Source organism: Microtus oregoni, unplaced genomic scaffold, assembly GCF_018167655.1.
Source record: "Microtus oregoni isolate MIOR12 unplaced genomic scaffold, Mior012 000009F_ref0000495, whole genome shotgun sequence".
Classification (NCBI taxonomy): Eukaryota; Metazoa; Chordata; class Mammalia; order Rodentia; family Cricetidae; genus Microtus; species Microtus oregoni.
Genome location: NW_024543068.1, coordinates 18,752,477 through 18,774,451, shown reverse-complemented (window position 1 = coordinate 18,774,451; position 21,975 = coordinate 18,752,477). Strand labels below are relative to the sequence as shown.

The 21,975-nt window shown below is 38.4% G+C and overlaps 1 protein-coding gene across 15 annotated transcripts in view; it reads left to right on the top strand.

The window, feature by feature from the left end:
• The window catches only part of Gphn (gephyrin), a 343,860-nt gene that overhangs the window by 287,717 nt on the left and 34,168 nt on the right, over window positions 1–21,975 (top strand). For all 15 annotated transcript variants that reach the window (XM_041658068.1, XM_041658063.1, XM_041658065.1 and 12 more), the window contains one exon: window positions 7,766–7,887. In XM_041658068.1, coding sequence (XP_041514002.1) covers window positions 7,766–7,887 — 122 coding nt within the window. The remainder of the gene's footprint in view (window positions 1–7,765; window positions 7,888–21,975) is intronic.

Here is a 21,975-nt window from a genome sequence, read left to right as displayed (position 1 = left end):
TGCACTGTCCATAGAAAATTAGAAATCAGTAATAAAATAGGCTAAATGTCAGTGCTTTTTTTATTAAACACCATGAAGTGGCTATTTTAAACAATATCAGTGATAAAAATAGTCTTTTGGTGGGGGAATATATATATATATATATTCAATATATATATTCGACATACATTATATACCTATAAGAAAACATTGAAATAAATTTTAAAATCCCTCTCTCCACTGTAGTGCACTACTACTCCCAACCCCTCCCCACTTACTATGCTACTAATGCCAGGCAGTGTTCTGATACAGCAGGTCTGTGACAGACAAGAAAGATAAATTCCCTATTCATACACAGTTGAGATTCTAACTGGAAAGTAGTCAGTAAGCAAATAGTGATAATGGCACAAAAAGAAATAGGGGTAAAATGATAAAGAATGCCCATCAACACTAATGTCTGCTGAAACTTATCCAATACCAGCCCTGCTATTGCAATTAGAGTGAAAGCCTGGAAACTAAATGTCCTGGGCTCTCTTGCAAACTAGATACTAGTTTTTTTAGGCTTTTAGATAGAATCCCACTATGTAGATCCCACTGACCTCAAATTTATAGCCCTCCTGCCTCCGCAGCATGAGTACTAGGTTTTCATGCATGGACCACACTAAGCCTCTACTTGGGTTTTGCTGTTTGGATGCATTCACATGGCATAAAAGGTAGAAAGAAGGTGAAAGCATTAGGAGATGCCCAACTATTAGACTCATCACTTTCCAACAGCCTTGAACACAGTGGCAGATTTCTGCAGTCACTAGTCTTTAGTACACTGTTTTCTCTGTTTACTCTGCCTCTAAGTTTTGTAATACATTTACAACCAATGCCTTGTCTTTAAAAGTCTTCTCCCACCTCCTTTATTTGAAATACCTAGATGAGTTTTATTGTCTTGTTTGGACCTGACTGGTCTTCTGATGTAGATAGGGTGATTAGGGTTGCCTGCTGAAGTAAAGTGTGGCATCCGCAGTTCATGCCACACGAGGGAAGTTTATGCTAGACAGGTGAACAATGAAGGAAGTCCCTAAGGTAGGCTACATATTATCATACAGACGAACAGCAAGGTCCATGTGTCAGTAAGAAAAGTAAAAGATGTGTAAAGGAGAAAATGTTGTTGGAGAGGTGACAGAACCTATACCACTTTAATGTCAATGCCCAAATTGGAACAGTAGAAAAATAGCTTAGAACAGATTCAATGCAATGCCCATCAAAATCTCAGCAAAATTCTTCAAAGATCTGGAAAAATGGTACTCAACTTCATATGGAAAAGCAAAAAACCCAGGATAGCCAAAACAATCCTGTACAATAAAAGAACTTCTGGAGGCATCACAATCCCTGACTTCAAATTCTACTACAGAGCTACAGTACTGAAAACAGCCTGATATTGGCATAAGAACAGACAGGAGGACCAATGGAATCGATTAGAAGACCTGGATATCAATCCACACATCTTTGAACATCTGATTTTTGACAAAGAAACAAAAAATATCAAATGGAAAAAGGAAAGCATATTTAACAAGTGGTGCTGGCATGATTGGATATCAACATGTAGAAGAATGAAGATAGACCCATACCTATTACCATGCGCAAAACTCAAGTCCAAATGGATCAAAGACCTCAACATAAAGCCAACCACACTGAACCTTATAAAAGAAAGAAAGAACACTTAAATGCATTGGCACTGGAGACCACTTCCTAAATATAACCCCAGCAGCACAGACACTGAGAGAAACAATTAATCAATGGGACCTCCTGAAACTGAAAAGCTTCTGTAAAGCAAAGGGCACAGTCAACAAGACAAAAACAACAGCCTACAGAATGGGAAAAGATCTTCACTGACCCCACATCAGACAGAGGTCTGATCTCTAAAATATACAAAGAACTCAAGAAATTGGCCACCAAAAGAACACATAATCCAATTTAAAAAAAAAAAAATGGAGTACAGACCTAAACAGAGAACTCTCAGCAGAGAAATCTAAAATGGCTGAAAGACACTTAAGGAAATGTTCAACATCCTTAGTCATCAGAGAAATGCAAATCAAAACAACTCTGAGATTCCATCTTACACCTGTAAGAAAGGCCAAGATCAAAAACAATGATGACAACTTATGGAGAGGTTGTGGAGAAAAGGGAACACTCCTGCATTGCTGGTGGGAATGCAAGGTGGTACAACCCCTTTGGTTGTCATTGTGGCGATTTCTCAGAAAATTAGGAAACAACCTTCCTTAAGACCCAGTAATACCACTTTGGGGTATATATCACAAGGATGCTCAATCGTGCCACAAGGACATGTGCTCAACTATGTTCATAGCAACATTGTTTGTCATAGTCAGAACCTGAAAACAACCTAAATGCCCTTTGACGGAAGAATGGATAAGGAAAGTGTGGTACATTTACACAATGGAGTACTACACAACAGAAAAAAATAATGCATCTTGAATTTTGCTGGAAATTGGATGGAGCTAGAAAACATTATTTTGAGTGAGGTAACCAAGACACAGAAAGACAAATATCACATGTACTTACTCATAGGTGGTTTTTAAACATAAAGCAAAGAAAGCCAGTCTACAAACCACAATCCCAGAGAACAACAATGAGGACACTAAGAGAGACTTACATAGATCTAATCTACATAGGAAGTAGAAAGTAGAAAAAGACAAGATTTCCTGAGTAAGTTGGGAGCATGGGGACCTTGGGAGAGGGCTGAAGGTGGGAAGGAAGAGACAGGAAGGGGAGCAGAGAAAAATGTAGAGTTCAATAGAAATCAAAAAAAAAGAAATCTAACTTAGAGTATAAGTGAGTAGAATGAGTCTAAGGCATTAACTGTATTCTGTTAAGTGCTATAGCATTGGAGGGACAAAGGGAAAAGGTAGGCTATGAGACGTACTGAGAAAATGACATTGAACTGCACTGGAAAGATGGTGTACCATACCAGACCCATGATATATTTTGAAGATAAAACTGGCAGACCTTGATAAGTAATTTAAAGCAAAATATCAGGACATATAGGGACTCCAGATGACCTCTAAGTTGTTACCTAAGCAAGCCTAAGGATAGCTGTTTAGCCAACTACAGAAAGCTGCTAGTCAGCATAAATTGGGACTTCTATTTTGAACATGTTACGATTAAGGTCTCTATTAGAAGTTTTACTACAAATATTAAAAGAAAGCTTTGAAATGAAGATACACATCAAAAGTTACCAGGTACTTTACCAATTGGTATCTCCCTAGACCATAAACCAATTATGTTTAAAAGCTGTAAATGTTCCTCTTTATTGTCTTGTCTTACCTTATAGCCAAGTAGCCAACTTTACTTAACTTTACTTTTTTTTCAGAGCAATAAGTAAAAGGTATTTCAATAAAAATATATTCTATTAGAATTTTCTCTCTGTGTGTGTGTGCGCACGCGCACGTGTATAAAGAGAGACAGAGAAATCTGTTGATCTGGATGATGTGGATAATCTAGGGTATTCATATATCATCAGTTAGAGCTAGAGAAACTAAGTTTTTTTAGAAATGGAGACAGAAGAATGAAGGTGTGTAAAATAGCTGCTTTCAAGAAAGATGAAAACAGTCACTGACCACTACAAAAAAATACAGCCTTCCCCTTACACAGAAGTCTTAGGTGCAGGCAAAGCCATTTCAGTGTATGAGAAAGTGAGTCTTTGAAACATGATGGAATCATTAGGACCATAGTATTAAATCTCTAAAGAACAGAAATAGAGGGAGGTCTCCTAGGTAAAATAAATGAATTTGTCATTTAGACAAATTAAGACAGATATTCTCTTCATGAGGATTTAACAAAAGAACTTTTTTACCTTTCAAGATTTTCTTTTGAAGTTTTACATAACAATAAAAATGCTAATCATTGAATATCTAAAATTATATTTCTTTTTTGTTCTTAAAGTATTTTGTGTGAATAATATAGTCATGTTAAAAGTACTCCAAGTACTGTATTTGTCCTTAATGAAAGCATGCCTTTTATAAAGATAAATACGAGACCAAACAAACAAGATAAATACAAGACCATCTACAAATAGTTCATTGGGACCTTGGGAGCTCAGTCTGGTGCTCCAGTGTGGGTCTCTCTCTCTATCTCCATCCATCGCCAGATGAAGGTTCTATGGTGATATGCAAGATATTCATCAGTAGGGCTATAGGATAGGGTCATTTCAGGTTCCCTATCCTCAGCTGTCCCAGGAACTGACTGGGGACATCGCCCTGGGCACCTGGGAGCCCCTCTAGGTCCAAGTCTCTTGCCAACCCTAAGGTGGCTCCCTTAACTAAGAATTGTGCTTCCCTGCTCCCCTATCCAACCTTCCTTTTTCCCAATTATCCCATTTCCCCAAGTTTCCCCCATCCTCCCCTTCTCACTTTTCTCTCCCCATCTCCCCTTACCCCCCTCCCACCTCACCCCCAAGATCCCAATTTTTTGCCCGGCAATCTTCTCTAATTCCCATAACCTGGAGGATAGCTATATGTTTTTCTTTGGGTTCACCTTCTTATTTAGCTTCTTTAGGGTATCAAATTATAGACTCACTGACCTTTATTTATGGCTAGAAACCAATTATGAGTGAGTACATCCCATGTTCATCTTTTTGGGTCTGGATTACCTCACTCAGGATAGTGTTTTCTATGTCCATCCATTTGCATGCAAAATTCGAGAAGTCATTGTTTTTTACCGCTGAGTAGTACTCTAATGTATATATATTCCACACTTTCTTCATCCATTCTTCCATTGAAGGACATCTAGGTTGTTTCCAGGTTCTGGCTATTACAAATAATGCTGCTATGAACATAGTTAAACAAATGCCCTTGTCATATGATCGGGCATCTCTTGGGTATATTCCCAAGAGTGGCATTGCTGGGTCCAGGTGTAGGTTGATCCCGAATTTCCTGAGAAACCGCCACACTGCTTTCCAAAGTGGTTGCACAAGTTTGCATTCCCACAAGCAATGGATGAGGGTACCCCTTCCTCCACAACCTCTCCAGCAAAGGCTATCATTGGTGTTTTTGATTTTAGCCATTCTGACAGGTGTAAGATGATATCTCAAAGTTGTTTTGATTTGCATTTCCCTGATCGCTAAGGAGGTTGAGCATGACCTTAAGTGTCTTTTGGCCATTTGAACTTCTTCTGTTGAGAATTCTCTGTTCAGATCAGTGCCCCATTTTTTAATTGGGTTAATTAGCATTTTAAAGTCTAGTTTCTTGAGTTCTTTATATATTTTGGAAATCAGACCTTTGTCTGTTGCGGGGTTGGTGAAGATCTTCTCCCAGTCAGTGGGTTGCCTTTTTGTCTTAGTGACAGTGTCCTTTGCTTTACAGAAGCTTCTCAGTTTCAGTAGGTCCCATTTATTCAATGTTGCCCTTAATGTCTGTGCTGCTGGGGTTATACCTAGGAAGTGATCGCCTGTGCCCCTATGTTGTAGGGTACTTCCCGCTTTCTTTCAGGTTCAGTGTGTTCAGATTGATATTGAGGTCTTTGATCCATTTGGACTTGAGTTTTGTGCATGGTGATAGATATGGGTCTATTTTCATTCTTCTACAGGTTGACATCCAGTTGTGCCAGCACCATTTGTTGAAGATGCTTTCTTTCTTCCATTGTATACTTTTAGCTCCTTTATCGAAAATCAGGTGTTCATAGGTTTGTGGGTTAAAATTCGGGTCTTCTATATGATTCCATTGGTCGACTTCTCTGTTTTTATGCCAATACCACACTGTTTTCATTACTATAGCTCTGTAAAAAAGTTTGAAGTCAGGGATGGTAATGCCTCCAGAAGTTCCTTTATTGTATAAGATTGTTTTGGCTATCCTGGGTTTTTTGGTTTTTCCATATAAAGTTGATTATTGTCTTCTCCAGATCTGTGAAGAATTTTGATGGGACCTTGATGGGGATTGCATTGAATCTATAAATTGCCTTTGGTAGAATTGCCATTTTTACTATGTTGATCCTCCCAATCCAAGAGCAAGGGAGATCCTTCCATTTTCTGGTATCCTCTTCAATTTCTTTCTTCAATGCCTTAAAGTTCTTGTCAAATAGATCTTTCACTTCCTTGGTTAGAGTTAGCTGTTTGTGGCTATTGTGAAAGGTGATGCTTCTCTGATTTCCCTCTCGGCTTCCATATCCTTTGTGTATAGGAGGGTGACTGAATTTTTGGAGTTGATCTTGTATCCTGCCACATTACTAAAGGTGTTTATCAGCTGTAGGAGTTCTATGGTGGAGTTTTGGGGTCGCTTATGTACACTATCATATCATCTGCAAATAATGAAAGTTTAACTTCTTCCTTTCCAATTCGAATCCCCTTGATCCCCTTATGTTGTCTTATTGCTATTGCTAAAACTTCAAGCACTATATTGAAGAGGTATGGAGATAGTGGACAGCCTTGCCGTGTTCCTGATTTTAGTGGGATGGCTTTGAGTTTCTCTCCGTTTAGTTTGATGTTATCTGTCGGTTTGCTGTAAATAGCTTTTATTATATTTAGGTATGACCCTTGTATCCCTAATCTCTCCAAGACTTTTATCATAAAGGGATATTGAATTTTGTCAAAAGCGCTTTCAGCATCTAATGAAATGATCATATGGTTTTTTTCTTTCAGTTTATTTATATGATGGATTACATTGATAGATTTCCGTATGTTGAACCAGCCCTGCATCTCTGGGATGAAGCCTACTTGATCATAATGGATAATTTTTCTAATGTGTTCTTGGATACGATTTGCCAGTATTTTGTTGAGGATTTTTGCGTCGATGTTCATGAGTGAGATTGGCCTGTAATTCTCTTTCTTGGTGGAGTCTTTGCGTGGTTTTGGTATCAGAGTAACTGTAGCTTCTTCTGACAAGTACATTACAGGGTAGCTATAATAAAATCATTTTATAAATGAGTTTGAGTAATTTGTTTTTAATGTAAATTCAAAGGTGTTCCTACTGTACTGACTAAGCTGACTACTTATTGAAACAGCCTAATATAAAATAAATTTTCCTGATGGACACTCCTGGTAGATATTAACTCAGAGAAATGGAATTGTGGGTGGATGTAGTTAAATATTCCTTGTTTAAGTTTGTATCTTGGACTCAAAATAGCTGTTCCTTTCAAAGAAGTTTTTCTTTAATACTGTTGATTCCACTTCAGAAAATATACCAGAAAGCTTGAAAGAGAAAAAGTAAAAAGTTGTTCTCTTCAGAATTGAGAATATCAGATATTCTCATTGTCAGGTAAATTGGAAGAGGGCTGGAAAGCTGGCTCAGTGGCTAAGAGCGCTAGCTGCTCTTCCTGAGGACTCGTTTGACTCCCAGCACCCACACAGCAGCTCACAAATATCGCTAAGTCCAATTCCAGGGAATCCAGTGCTCTCTTCTGGCCTCAGTAGGCACCAAGAACATGATGGAGCATAGACATACATGCAAACAAAGCACCCATATACATAAAGGATATTTTAAGATGAATTGGAAGATAGTATTGCCAGACCAAAGATAATTTCATAATAATCAGTTTCTAGGAAAGCCCAGTTTCTCCTTGACATTATTGCCAAATTATAGCCAAACCTAGTATGAAATTTGACCCACTCAGCTACCATTCTCATTTACTTACAAAATCTATTCAAACTTCTTTAAGCATGTAACTTCTACATGCCACGTGCTGTCATAGATCTCAAAATGCTAAACGTATTGACATCTAATTTCTTCCATTAGAATAAGCAACATTGCCTAAGAAAATAATTAGTGATGGTTTTTTGGCTTTGTAGCTGCTCAATCCTGAAGATGACCTCTTACCAGGAAAGATTCGAGACAGCAATCGGTCAACACTTCTAGCAACAATTCAGGAACATGGTTATCCCACAATCAACCTGGGAATTGTGGGAGACAAGTAAGTATAGATTTTTTCAAAAGTAGTTATCCTGAAATATGAATATTTAGATTATTAGAGTAGATGGAGTTGGTGCTAAAGAGAACAACATGATTTTTATTGGTCACATTCTTCAGAAGCCTAAGAATTGTAGAGGTGCATATGAACTTAAATATTTTCTTAGAATGGGTTTTATAAAAAGAAAAATACTTTTGCTTTGATGTGCTGTGTTAAATTGAAATATGTTTTTCATGTAGTTGTCTTTATCCAAGTAGAAATAAGAGTGATGATGTCATTGTTTTTCACACTTTTATTTCAAGAAAGACTTTGGAAACACAGGTGAGAAGCCTGAGAGAAACCATAAAAACTAGTATACCTGATTGTTTGACATTTAAGCACAGTCATTTTCCATGGGCTTATACATTGATTTTGTATCCTTGTGTAACCCAAATTTCTTCCAGCTTCACCTATTTAACTGCAAAGGAAATGCAGTAACTATACCTGCCCATCCTTAAGAACACATTGCCTTTACCTAACAAATCAGTTCAGATCTTCAGTACATTCTCTAAATGTTTCTGTCAGTTTCCAGTGGTGTGTCCCATCATTAAAAAAAAAAAAGTCTCTATTTTCTGAGCATCCCACTACTAAACAACACTGCTACTTAACCCTTTCACAAGGCACAAATTCCTGTTCTCTAAAAGTATCACTGCTTTAATAATAATTAAACATTGACCTGGTGAAGATAAAACTAGACTCTCTGGAGTGATGGATACCAGGTACCTGACACCCATACCACTGTCTCCCTTATCACTACCTCGTCACTGGAGAAAGCTCATCATGCGTTGATCCTTTCTTTGATATGGGTGCTTTAGAAGAGGCTCTGCCCTATCATTTTACAAAGTATATTCTAGTAGGTATACTATCAAACCATCCTAGATGGAAGGTGGGCACAGTCCAAACCTTAGACATCGACATTGTACGGGGAACTTTTTAAAGTTCTTCTTTCCCGAATTGTGTGGTGTGTGTGTATGTGTGTGTGTGTGTGTGTCTATGAACTTATTTCCTCTTAAAAATCCACACTGTTTGTGTTCATCTGGCTTTTTAAAGGCTATAGCTCATTGCCAGTATGCAAGTCACCTAGTACCAGAGACCCACCTCCTAGGAAGGGAGTGAGAAGAGCTTCACAGCAGGGGAAAGATACCCAATTCTTTGGATTTGGGCCAAGCAGTAATCTGTCCTTTAATATAAATTTCAAGCACCTAAAACTAATATTGACATAGACATATAAAGAACACACACAAAAAAAAAAAACAACTTCTGAGAAAAGAAGTGATAGATTTAAGAGTTTTATCTGCCCAAAGATAAAATGAGCAGACCTCAAACACCAGGTGACAAACTCAGCAGATTCAGTCTTAGTACTCACTAAAGAGTGGTGCTGCCCTTACTATAAAGTGCATTAATGAACTCTTTAAGATGTGTAAAGGTTAAAAGAGCCTTTTAATTAATATTGTTAAATGTCTTAGCCATAAATTGCACTCCCCTGGCCCATAATTCTGTCCATTGTCATTTTTATTGTTGCACTTTTTAGTGCTGGTATGGTTTGATGATATTTTTAATGGGATGTGTGTATGCATATGTGCATGCATGGGTGCATGTATGTTTGCGCATGTGCACGCATGTGCTATGTAGCACAGGCAAACTTCCCATTTCCAGTACCACGTCAGCTTCTTAAGTGTCCGGCCATAGCAGCCAGCTTTGGGATTTTTGACTTTGGTTTTGGTTCTCTATTTTAAGGTAATTAGGTACTTGTTATAATATATTACTGACATTATCTTACTTATAAAGACCAAAACACCTTTTTTTTTTTTGGTTTTTCGAGACAGGGTTTCTCTGTGGTTTTGGAGCCTGTCCTGGAACTAGCTCTTGTAGACCAGGCTGGTCTCGAACTCACAGAGATCCGCCTGCCTCTGCCTCCCGAGTGCTGGGATTAAAGGCGTGCGCCACCACCGCCCGGCGACCAGAACACCTTTAAAAGGCTCTTTTTAAAATAAAACTTTTTAAAAAGCTGGTTTGTGGAAAAGGAATGAATTGTCCTTTGTTAGGAGACTTAGAGGCTCCTGGCTGATGAGATCCTGAAGTGGGAGAGCAATTAGGAAAAATAACTTCAAGACCATGGTAGGGCCCTCCAGGGACAGAGACCTTTCATTTATTCAGATCCCAAGAACAAAGAGAATTTCAGGGTAGGAGGGTAAAGTTCCATATCATAGTAATCTAGTCAGTGTGCCAGAAGTCACAGGCACTGAAAGTAAAGTTATAATTTGAGTTTGTTTCCAGCTGCAAGGAGGGAGCCTACAAGAACACTGCAGAATACCTCTTGCTTTCTCAACTCTGCTGCAGAGAGCTATGGAAGCAAGGAAGACTGAGGGGGGAGCCGGGAGATAGGAGAGCATCTGTGACCTAACACTGATGTTTAATTGTATAAAGTCCTTACTAAATTTGTGATAGGCATTTCCTGGTAACAGTAATGTTGATATTTAACCTCAAAGCATACACTGAAAACAGCAAAATGAACAACAAACTATAAAATCCATATAAGCAATTAAGAGAAATGTGTCACTTTGTAGTGTATATCCTTCTCTTTGGTAGCAATACCTTTTATAAAACTGAGAAAAGAGTTGTTTAAGTGACTGTTGCTAATACAGACTTTTTCACTCTTAGAGTGCTGTATTAAAGAAGCCCAGAATGAATGGTTTAGAACTCAGAAGTGGAATGTGGGAGGAAAGAATTTAATGCTATTCTAATGGAAATCTGCACTGGGAATTTAGCAAGGGAAACAAGGTACATAACTGTACAGCTATTGATATTCTATGTAGGTTGCCTCTTCATTCTTTTTGCTGTGTATTCCCTTTTCTAATGAAATCAAATATTGTTATACAAGAACCTCTGAGAGGATCTCAGCATGGAAACAAGTTGGCATGGGAGGAACCCCAGATGAGAAACAGCTCAGGAATGCATTTGAGCATAGCACCATGCTAAGCTATGAGAGATAAGGGTATAAAGTAGTCCTCGTATCCTTGCCATTTAGAAGGCTTGAGTGTGGTTTTTAGGTTCTCTATGATTATACTTTCCATCTCTTGTTCTTTTTTTTGTTTGTTTGTTTTGTTGGTTGGTTTGGTTTGGTTTTTTGTTTCTTTGTTTTTGTTTTTCAAGACAGGGTTTCTCTGTAGGTTTGGAGCCTGTCCTGGACTAGCTCTTTCAGACCAGGTTGGCCTTGAACTCACAGAGATCCTCCTGTCTCTTTCTCCCAAGTGCTGGGATTAAAGGCGTGCGCCACCACCACCTGGCTCAGCTCTTGTCCGTGTTATTTACCTTGATTTTTGCAATGAATATAAACTGGAAGAGTAAGTTATAACTTTTTAAATTGAGCTTAAGTTCACCACGTGTATTTATTTATTTATTTATTTATATCTGTATGGATGTTTGGCCTGCATGTATGTCTGTACAGCATGTATGCCTAGCACTGTAGAGGCCAAAGAGGGCATCACATCCCTACTTGTGAGCTTCCATGTGAGTGCTAGGAACCAAACCTGAATCTTCCGGAAAAGCAGTCAGTGCTCTTAACTGTGGAGCCATTTCTTCAGCCTATAAAGTTTGCTTTTGTGTGTGTTGTAGTAATAGGGGCAGCGGCGGGGCTGCGTTCCCAGCACCCGGCCGCCTGCTCGGCTAGCTTATGCCCCAAAATAATTACACAGACACTGTATTCTTTTAAGCACTGCTTGGCCCTTTAGCTCTAGCACTTACAGTCTAATTCTCACATCCCGATCAACCCATCTCTAATAATCTGTGAGAACCGGTCTTACCGGGAAGATTCTAGCCTAGTCCATCCTGGGTCGGAGCTTCATGCCGGGAGCGGGGCATGGCGGCTCTCTCAGGCATCTGCTCCCTAGAGGAGAGCTGTCAAGTCTCTGAGCTCACTTCCTCTTCCTCCCAGTATCCTGTTCTGTTTTCTCCTCCCACCTATCTTCTAACCAATAAAATGGGCCAGGGCAGTTCCTTTATTAGCCAATGACCTTCCTCCATCAGTGTGTATGTACCTTTTGTTTAAAAAATTATGATGAGTTAATAAGTGAGAATTATAAGAAGAAGACTTCAAATACCTGAGAGTTAACTTTATTTTTTGAATGTTCATTTAGAAATAATAAGTTTATATTAAAATACATTTCCTCTATTCTTCTCACACTGTATAAAGTACCATACATTGGCATTTCTGGGGTTTTTGTTTTGCTTTCTTCTTTTAAAAGTCTAATTTTGAAACCCAGAGATGTTAAGGAATTTATCTGACATTATAAAACTAGTTAGTGCAGAGGCAGAAATAAAACCTAAATTTCTTGAGATTAATAATGATTTTGCTATGATTTTGAAGACATGTAATAAAAATATGTCAGAAGAGTTGTAGCATCTCTAAGCTTAGGTAGTCAGAACAAGTTTTATAAAGAATTTGAAGGATTAATAGAATCTAGCTAGGAAAAGATGATAGGTTAATCCAAATAAGAAACATAAAATTTGCAGTAATAGGCCAGACTAATTAGAACAAAAGGTTGGGTTGGAAGAATACACATAAATTTGGTAAATATTTGAGGTTGGGTTTTCAGGCAAGGTAGAGTTGCCCATATCAACTGAATTTGAAGCTTTTTCTAACAGACGAAGTTATATAATAAGTCATTATTTTAGAAAACAGTTGACTGCATGGACTAATGACTGAGGGAGACTTTGGTCAGTCACCAGGAAACACGTGCTGTATATAGGTATAATGAATCAGCTGAAGTGGGCTAAGACCTCATCTTTGTAACTGTATAAAGTGAGACCATGACTACTCTAAGGTGTGGCTGAGGGAAAATTTTTTTATTATTATTGTGGAGATGAGGGAGAGAACAGCCAGAAGCTTCTGGAAGAGTCCAGAGCAGGGATAGAAAGTAGTAGACTGAACATGTCCAGCAGACTGATATTAGTCATAAGAGGAGAGAGTATGGAAGAATGAGAGAGGAAGAGAAAAAAGCAACCAAGAGAGGGGTAAAAGAGGGAGAAAGAGAGGAAGACTACAAGAGAGAGCATAGCTGAAATAGCAGTTATAGGAATGAGAAGCTGGAGGGTGAGGCTTCTGAGCCAGAGCAGTTTAGGGTAAGGAAGGAGATAAGGAAAGCTAGGTACTTGTGATATACTGAGGAAGCCTGGAGGCCAGCATGTGCTTTGGTACACCAGTGGGTGCCCAGAGAGCCATTTGTCCCTTCTGACAGTGAGAAGGAAATGGTAGAGAGGAATGGGGAGTGTGGAGTTTCCTTTGTACTCAATCACTAACTGACTTCTAGGTGACCCTAAGCTGCTGGTTCATGGGTCACAGAAAGTAGCAATAATACGTTAAATTCAGTGAGTGCACTGTGAGCTTTAAATAAACTGTTAATGAAAATACAGAAGAGAGAGAGAGATCTTAGCACTGAGGAATTATAGCCTAATAATAAAAATACTTCCAAACATTCCAGCTCTGAAACTCAGATTTCAAAAGTAGAAATCATAGAGATTGTTCATAGCACAGAATAGTACCATCGCTACCAGTGTTGATTCCTCTTTATTTGGACAACACCTTATTGAAATAGTATGTTTAAAAAACACACACACAGGGCTGGAGATATGGCTCAGAGGTTAAGAGCATTGCCTGCTCTTCCAAAGGTCCTGAGTTCAATTCCCAGGAACCACATGGTGGCTCACAACCATCTGTAATGGGGTCTGCAGGCATACAACAGACAGAATATTGTATAATAAATAAATAAATAAATAAATAAATAAATAAATAAATAAATATTTTAAAAACACACACAGCTGTTAGGTCTTTTTATCGCAGTATTATATCCTGCAATTTCCCTCACCTTATTCTCCATTTGCAATCTCTGCTTTCTTGGCTTTTGAAGCTCCTCCTCCTATGTTCACTCTCCTAATACATGTTTTCCTATGGCTCTCCCTTGGCTTTTTAGCCTCATTCCAAACATCATTGACTCTGAAATCCTGTCTTCTCTTCTAGAATATGAAACTAGTCAAGCTGAGACAAAACAGATGGCCTATTTTTTGTTTGTTCCCATGGCTGGTTTAGTAACCAATCAGCCTGCTTATCCTACTAGGCAACATGCGTTCCATCAGTGCCTGTAATACAGAATTGTGGCCAAAGCATAGTTAAAATATTGGTCATTTAGGTATATGTGATTTTCAGCTTTTGTATTTTCTATCTATTTTCCTCATAAAAGTGCTATCATGTATAGCCTAAACACAGTAGGTAAAGGATTTGTTATATTGAATCAATGTGTGAACTTTCCCAACAAATAGTAGTAAACTTCATGGATAATGAGACAGAGTATGTGCTGGTAGTCACTATGTCCACAGCAATTGGTGAGGGTACATCTCTTAGTTTAGACAGTCCAGCCATCTTTTCCTATACTGTCTTCAGTTTCCATGCAACCTACAAACTTCTGTCTGTAACTATTTAGAAGAATTTTACAAAGTACCTTCAAGTTTAGGAAGCTGCTCTCTGAGGCCTAAATAGACAATCTTATACATTTACCTCTGAATATAATAAGCAGTAAACATGATTCAAATGCACAGATTCTACTGCAGAAAAAGAAATTAAAGTTCAGGGCTGGAGAACTGGTTCAATGGTTAAGAGTACTTACAAAGTGCCCAGGTTTGGTTCCTAATGAAAGGATAAAAAAAGAAAGCAAAGTGGGTATCTTTTGAGCCCTCCAAGGTTCATCACTAAGCAAACATGCCAGGTGCAACAGAATTAGTGCAAGAGGTTTATTGGGAGAGGGTGTTGGGGTTCAACCTCAGTGGGTTCATACGTTTCAGGGTAGGGGTATGTGGATTAGAAATGTTAGACAGAAAGAAAACAGGTACAAAAGAAAAGACAGAGATACAGGATGGAGTCCGGGGGACAACGCTGTGAATACTAAATCTGCCCACATTTATTTCTCATAGGCTTTATATACCCCAATCCAAAAGAGGAGGGGGAAGACATAACACTTATTTACCATGACACAAGGAACAAAGTAATCACATTCTCAATACCCAAAACATCAAGTTAACACACCCTAGGTCAAAATGTCTTGTCTGTAGCCATATCCTGGGGCCAACCTCCTATTATAACCTTGAAGGAGCAAGAATAGGCCTGAACTCTCTGACCTTTGGTCAAGGTGGAGCAAATCCACATCTGTGGGCTTCCACAGAAGGGGGAGAGTAAAAGAGCGAAAGGCTGAGTCAGAGTGGGGACATGAAAGAGAAAAGTAGACAGGGAGACCAGGGGAAAAGTAAGAGGCAGGAAAGGCAAGAGAGGCAAGAGAGCAAGCTGTGCCTGGTAGGCAGCTTAAAGGGGTGCACTGTTGTACTCCATTCTGTAGTATGGAGGGGGAGCGGGATCCCTTTTGTTCTGTCCCACCCAGCTAGCTTAGCCCCCGAAATAATCACACAGAAATTATATTAATTAAATTACTGCCTGGCCCATTATATCTAGCCTCCTTCTTGGCTAACTCTCATATCCTGATCTAACCCATTTCCACCAATCTGTATATCACCACGAGGTCGTGGCTTAATGGGAAAGATTCTAACCAGCATCAGTCTCTGGCAGAAGAACCATGGCGTCTGCCTGACTCTGCTCTTCTTCCCAGCATTCAGTTCTGTCTACTCTGCCTACCGAAGCACTGCCCAATCAAAAGGCCAAGGCAGTTTCTTAATAACCAATGTAAGCAACACAAATACAGAAGGACCTCCTACACCAGTGCACATGTTATATTGCTGATGGTGGAAAGGCCCCTGGCAACAGCTGATGGGATAACTGCTTCTGTGGCAGAGGCAGACTGCTGCCAGGCTGGAATTAACACCTAGCATCCATATGGAGACTCACAGCAGGCTCCAATCCCAGGGAATCCAAAGCTCTCCTTTGGCATTCTTAGGCCCCAGGAGCATGCACAGTGCAAATACATGCATACAGGCAAAAAAACTCATGCACCTAAAATAAATCCCTTTTAATTTAAAATAAAAATCAGGCCGGGTGTTGGTGGTACACGCCTTTAATTCCAGCACTCAGGAAGTAGAGGCAGGAGATCTCTGTGAGTTCAAGGCCAGCCTGGTCTACAGAACAAGTTCCAGAACAGGCTCCAAAAGCTACAGAGAAACCCTGTCTCAATAAAACAAGAGAGGGGGGGGTATTAATTGAGTTCATATCATTCCTAAAGCTGATTTTAACTATTATACTGTTTGTACCTCAGTTTAAGACACAACCCAGTAACACAGCTTCCTAACTACTGACTTGGACCTTTCAAGACTTGAATTTTTCCCTATAATTAAGTAAAATTGTCCCCCATTCTGGAAAAAGAATGCTTCATAGAAGCCTGCCACACTCAAATCCTTCTTGCTTGCTTAGCTCTGTTGTAGGGCTGCTGTTTGGATTTCAACCTTGCAGCTGCTAATTTATAAAGCTCCCATTTCACATTAAAGCACAATGTGGAAGATTAACAAGTACTAAGATAGCAAATTGGATTCTTATAAAACTGACACATTTCACAGAAATGATCAAGATAGACTTCATAGTACAGTGATTACATGAGCAAAGCCCAGTGTCTTACAGCTTCCAATTTGTGAACCCAACAGTTCTAACTTCTTAGTGTTTCCCTAATGTCCTTAAAATGGGACTTGTCTAATTAGCAAAGAGAGTTTAGATCTCAGTTTAATTGGTTCTTCTTTATAAACTGCCTACTTCTTATGAAATGAACTCAAAATGTAGTTTTAAATTTTGAATCAACAGATTTTTTTGTCATTTGTTGGAAATTTTCATTTTTCTCTTCACTAACAAAGAATATTCTTCACATTTTATCAAACATGCTTTTAATTAAAAGACAGTCTTCTCACTCTCCATGGGAGACTTCTGTAGTGGCTATTGCTGTTGTCTTTCTGAATCCTTAAGCCTTGTTATAGTTGATGTTCTGTTTCAAGGAACAATGTCTAGGTAGGACTATAGCTAGAAATTTTGACCATTTCTAAGATATTATTGATGGGAAGATTTTTATTATAGATATGAGTGAGAATACAGAGATATCCGAAAGAGGCCAGATCAGGAAGAGACAGCAGTAGACTAAACAGGATTAAGCTATGAGAGGAAAGGGGGTTGGAGAAGAAGAGAAGACAGAGAGAGCAAAGAGTATGTGGCCTAAATAGGCTTATGTGGGAATGAGAAGCTGGGGAAGGAAAGCCCATGAACTGGAGATGTTAACAGTTGGGGTGGGGTGAGAAGAGCCAGGATGCCAGCATGGACTCTGTAACAGATATTTGAGAAGCTGAGAGAGCCTGCAGGCCAGCATGCATTTTGGTATGCCAATAGGCACCACAGTTAGCCATTTTCTGGTGCTTTTGGACCTGACACTTCCCGAATCTCACAAACTTTCCTAATGACCCTCAACCCAGTTCTGATTATTATGTCTCACTCATGTATTTCATTTCTTAATATATTTTCATTTTAATCACTATATTTTAATTCAGTCAATAATATCACTACTTATTTACTGTCTTAATTTTTGACAGAGTCTTACTATGTAGACTGGGCTAATAGGCTGGGCTAGCTATTGGGTTATTAGCAAATTATGTTCTTATAAAACTGGACCATTTTGCAGACATTATCAGGATAGACTAAGCTGTGTGTGTAGACCAGGCTAGCCTCAAACTCACAGAGATTCACCTACCTATCTTTAAAGTGCTGAGATTAAAGGCATGCACCTTTAACCAATTGTACTCTTCCTGGGGAAGACCACCTCTTCCACTCCCATCTTTATTCAGTTGCCTGTAGTTCTTTGTTTAAAATTGAGGCCTTGTGAACTTCACTTTGGCATGTTCCTTGGTATCATCCTTGTTCATCTCAAATTTGGTGAGACTTGATGAGTGTAGCTTCTGATAGTAGGAGACACAGTCTCAGAGCAAAGTCCCTGATGTTCTGGCTCTTGGAATCTTTCTGCCACCTCTTCTACAATGTTCCCTGAGCTATAGATGTAGGAGTGTTGTGTATATGTATGCTTTGGTACTGAACTCTACAACTCTGCATTTTGATTTGTTTTTCTGTAATGGTCTCCATCAGCTGCAAAGAAAAGTTTCCTTAATGAGGGGTGAAGATTATACTTATCTGTGGGTATAAGAACAAATATTTATAAATTGTTGTTGGAGATTATAATGACTTGGTAACAAGTGATTGTAGATTATTCTCCAATAACTGTGAATTCACTAGCACTGAGTAATAAGCTAAGTTTCTATTATCACTCATGATTTCCCTCTTGTTGAATAGGTCTTAAGTCCAAATAGAGAGAGCTGTTGGTTACAATCAAGGTATGTGTGTCACTATTGCCCTCTTTGGGTTATCAAGACATGCTGGTCATTGATGTAGTTCATAGGTGCCATAGCTAGGTAGGTCTATTGGTTACCTCCCTCCTTTGGAACATTACATGGTTGCTTAGGTACTATGAAAGTTAGTTTTGGGAGTGGGCATTCAGTTCAGTTCCTGCTCAGTTATCACTGGATCCTGTTTCTGAAATGCATGGTATCTTAAACAATAGGGACTGTACCTTCTACCTTTGGGGCAACCACAGGCAACATCAATAGGCTGTATATTTGGGGAGTTTTTTGGATAGCCTTGACCAACAACTCAAAAGAGGGCTTCTCATGCATGAAATTAGTGTTTTATTAGGTGGTCTTTGGATCTTGGAGGAAACACCATCAAACCAGATGAAAAAAGCTCACTAAAGCTATATATGTATATTTATATACAGAATTATGTATATTATAGTGGGGGTAATGTTGTTTTGTGGGGGTTTTCTCTTTTTGTTTTGGTTTTTCAAGAAAGGGTTTCTCTATGAAGTCCTGGCTGTCCTGGAACTTACTCTGCAGACCATGCTGGCTCCAAACACACAGAGATTCACCTTCTTCTGCCTCCCAAATGCTGAGATTAAAGGCATACCCCACCACCATCTGGCACAGATTTTGTTGTTTTGTTTTGTCTTCTAAGGTAGTTAATAGTATGCTTCCTTGTGACTTTTTTCAAATGTCCTTGTTATTATTTTATTTCTCCCCTTCCCCCTTTTCCCATTTCCCCTAGCATACTGTGAGTCACCTTTACCCTACCCACCTTCTCTTTTTATCTCCCTTCCCCTTCCTCAGGGACACCCCCTTTTCCATTCTAAGCATTTTGAAATTTATAAATCCTGAACTTGGACATCAGCTCTGTCTTGGTCTTGAATTTTGCAGCAGACTTCATAGTAAAGCAAAAATAATTTGCTGCTACTCAGGGCTATAATCATTTATAACAAAGACAACTTTGAGCAAATTTGAAGCAAAGGCATTTTAATGAAGCATGCATCCTCTGAAATCAGATTTGTTGGTTAGCAGAACAAAACCTTGGCATATTCTCTAGACAGTATATTCTTCCTTCACAAAAACTTACTAATCCATATAGTCTTCCTAAAGTCACATTAATTCACTGGTAGGTGTATTTTGAGATACAGTTCACTTACACCTTTTTTAAACCTTTCCTTTTAAATCAATCTCTCCATAATAGCTTTGGATTTAAACAATTATATTGATATTATAGCAAATAATGTAGTCTGAGAAAGAAAGAAAAAATACTATATAATATTTATGACCATAAATAGCATGTTTTTTTTAGATAGAACTAAGGAAAGGAAAGCCTGATTTTTGTGATTCTTTAATAAAGGATTTAGAACTAAAAGAAAGTGATACTGATGTTGGTCACCATCTCCAAAGTTGAAGGTGAATGCCATAATTCTAACTCTGCATAAAAGAAAAGATCCCCCCACTACCATTTAAGTCAAATATGTGAATGATCCTGATGTTCATAAAGTGAGCGGAGTCTGGGGAGATGATGGCTTAAGGGGTAAAGTGCTTGCCAAACAAGCATGAAAACTTGAAGTCTTAGCTCCAGAAACCAGGTACAAGTTGAACAGGCATGGTGACACTTATGATCCCATCAGACTATCTGCAAGGCAAAATATAGAATAGGCAATCATTGAGCTCTGGGTTTCATTGAGAGAGCTTCTCCATATAAAGAATGAGAGTGATGGAGACACCCTGTGTCAATTTAAGGTCTCCATACTCAGCATGCATTCATGCTTATGCATATTCCCACACACTTGCAAACATGCATGCCTACATAGGCATTCCAACACATATTATATGAGAAAATAGTAAATAGTTGTTGTTTATACAATTTTCAATATTCTCATAGACTCAGAATATCTCTCTCTCTCTCTCTCTCTCTCTCCTCTCTCGTTTGTTTTGGGGTTGGGTGTGTGTGTGTGTGTGTGTGTGTGTGTGTGTGTGTGTGTGTGTATGTGTGTGTGTGTGTGTGTGTTTTGAGACAGGCTTTCTTTGTGAAGCCTTGGCTGTCCTGGAACTCACTCTGTAGACCAGGCTAGCCTCAAACTCAGAGATTACCTGTCTCTGCCTCCCAAGTGCTAGATTAAAGGTATGTGCCAACCATGCTCAGCTGACTCAGTATATCTTAGAACTAAAAGGAACCCCTAATGTTACCCAGTCCAGTAACTTTCACTCAATGAAGAATGTTAAGGAAAAGTTAAGGAAAACATCTTCCAGCTAGTCATCATGTTTTGGTTTTGATTATTTTAGTAAAAATAATCTTTCTGATGAGGCAGTACATTTTCCTTTTAGATATTATTACAGTGTGCATGTATTTCCATGACACTGAGCTGAATCTCTGTTTCTTCTAAAATAAGCCACTTCCATTTTCTATATAATGGCCTTGTAGATATTTGAATGCACAGTCCTAGTTCACATTACTTATTTTCCTCTCAAAGAGTCATTTATCATCATAAAAATATTAAATGGGTGTTCTCTTTCATTCTCAGACATTATTATTTGCTGTAATATCATTATAATTGTTTATTCCCAGAGAATGATTTAAAACCAAGATTAATCTGACACATTTACTGAATGCCTACCATGCACACAAATTTGGCAGGGCAGCCACTGAGTCTGGATGTCACAAGAACTTGTGACATATAGAACTAACTGCTGTCATCCTTCTCCATCCAGCTCTCACCGCAGCTTGTGACCTCTAATGCTCCTTTCTTGTTTTAACTGACGTTAGCATTGCCCTGCCTGCAGTTTTGCTTATTTATGTTTGCCTTGTGAAATTCTGTCTGCCGTTATTTTTAGTCTTTGATCTCTAGAAGTATTTTCCTTATAATTAACAATAAAATAGAGTTTGAGGTTCAAACTGAAAGTACTATCTTGCATATGCTTGAAATGTTATTCTGTTTGCTTTAGTAGAGAGTTTGCATAAGTGATTACCAGGATTTTTTTTTGCTTCCATCTTAACTTTTGTTACTATTTATATAATTTTATTGTCTTTTCCTGGCTCTGTTGTTGCTTGGCTCCGGTTACCATTTGCTCTTTTATCCTTTACTATTTTGGAAGTTAGTACCCTTTGTTGTTTTCCTTCCATATAGTGATCCTCAAAGACAAATACATTCTTACTGTCATATAAAAAGGGGACACTGAATGCCTCCTGCAAACATTCTCATTTACTGCATGCACACATATGCCAGTCAGATGAGAACCTTAGGATACTTTTACTCTCTTAATCTTTAGGTAATGCTGAGAGCTGTTTCATTAAATGCATTAAATTTCATAATGTAAATTTCTGTAACTTAATATTTAACAATAAAATATAGTTCTCAAATTTATCAGTCATCATCCATTTCAGTTTAGCTATGTATTTTCAGACACAAAGCCTCTCTTCTACTTTATTTACTGTAACGTTTCCAGAATATTACTTATGGTTTATTAGCTAATATTTGTATTTTTATTTCTTTTCATCCCAACTAGTCAATGACAGCTCGCTTAGTGTAAGATCTAGCATTGCATACCTTTTTCTCAGAGATATAATAATGCTTATTTATTGTTTTCTATTTTAGGGTTTTATAGCAAACAGGTCTAAGGCCAAAGTATTTTTTTTCTTAGTAATTATTTCTTTCTGTCTGAATATTTGTGAGA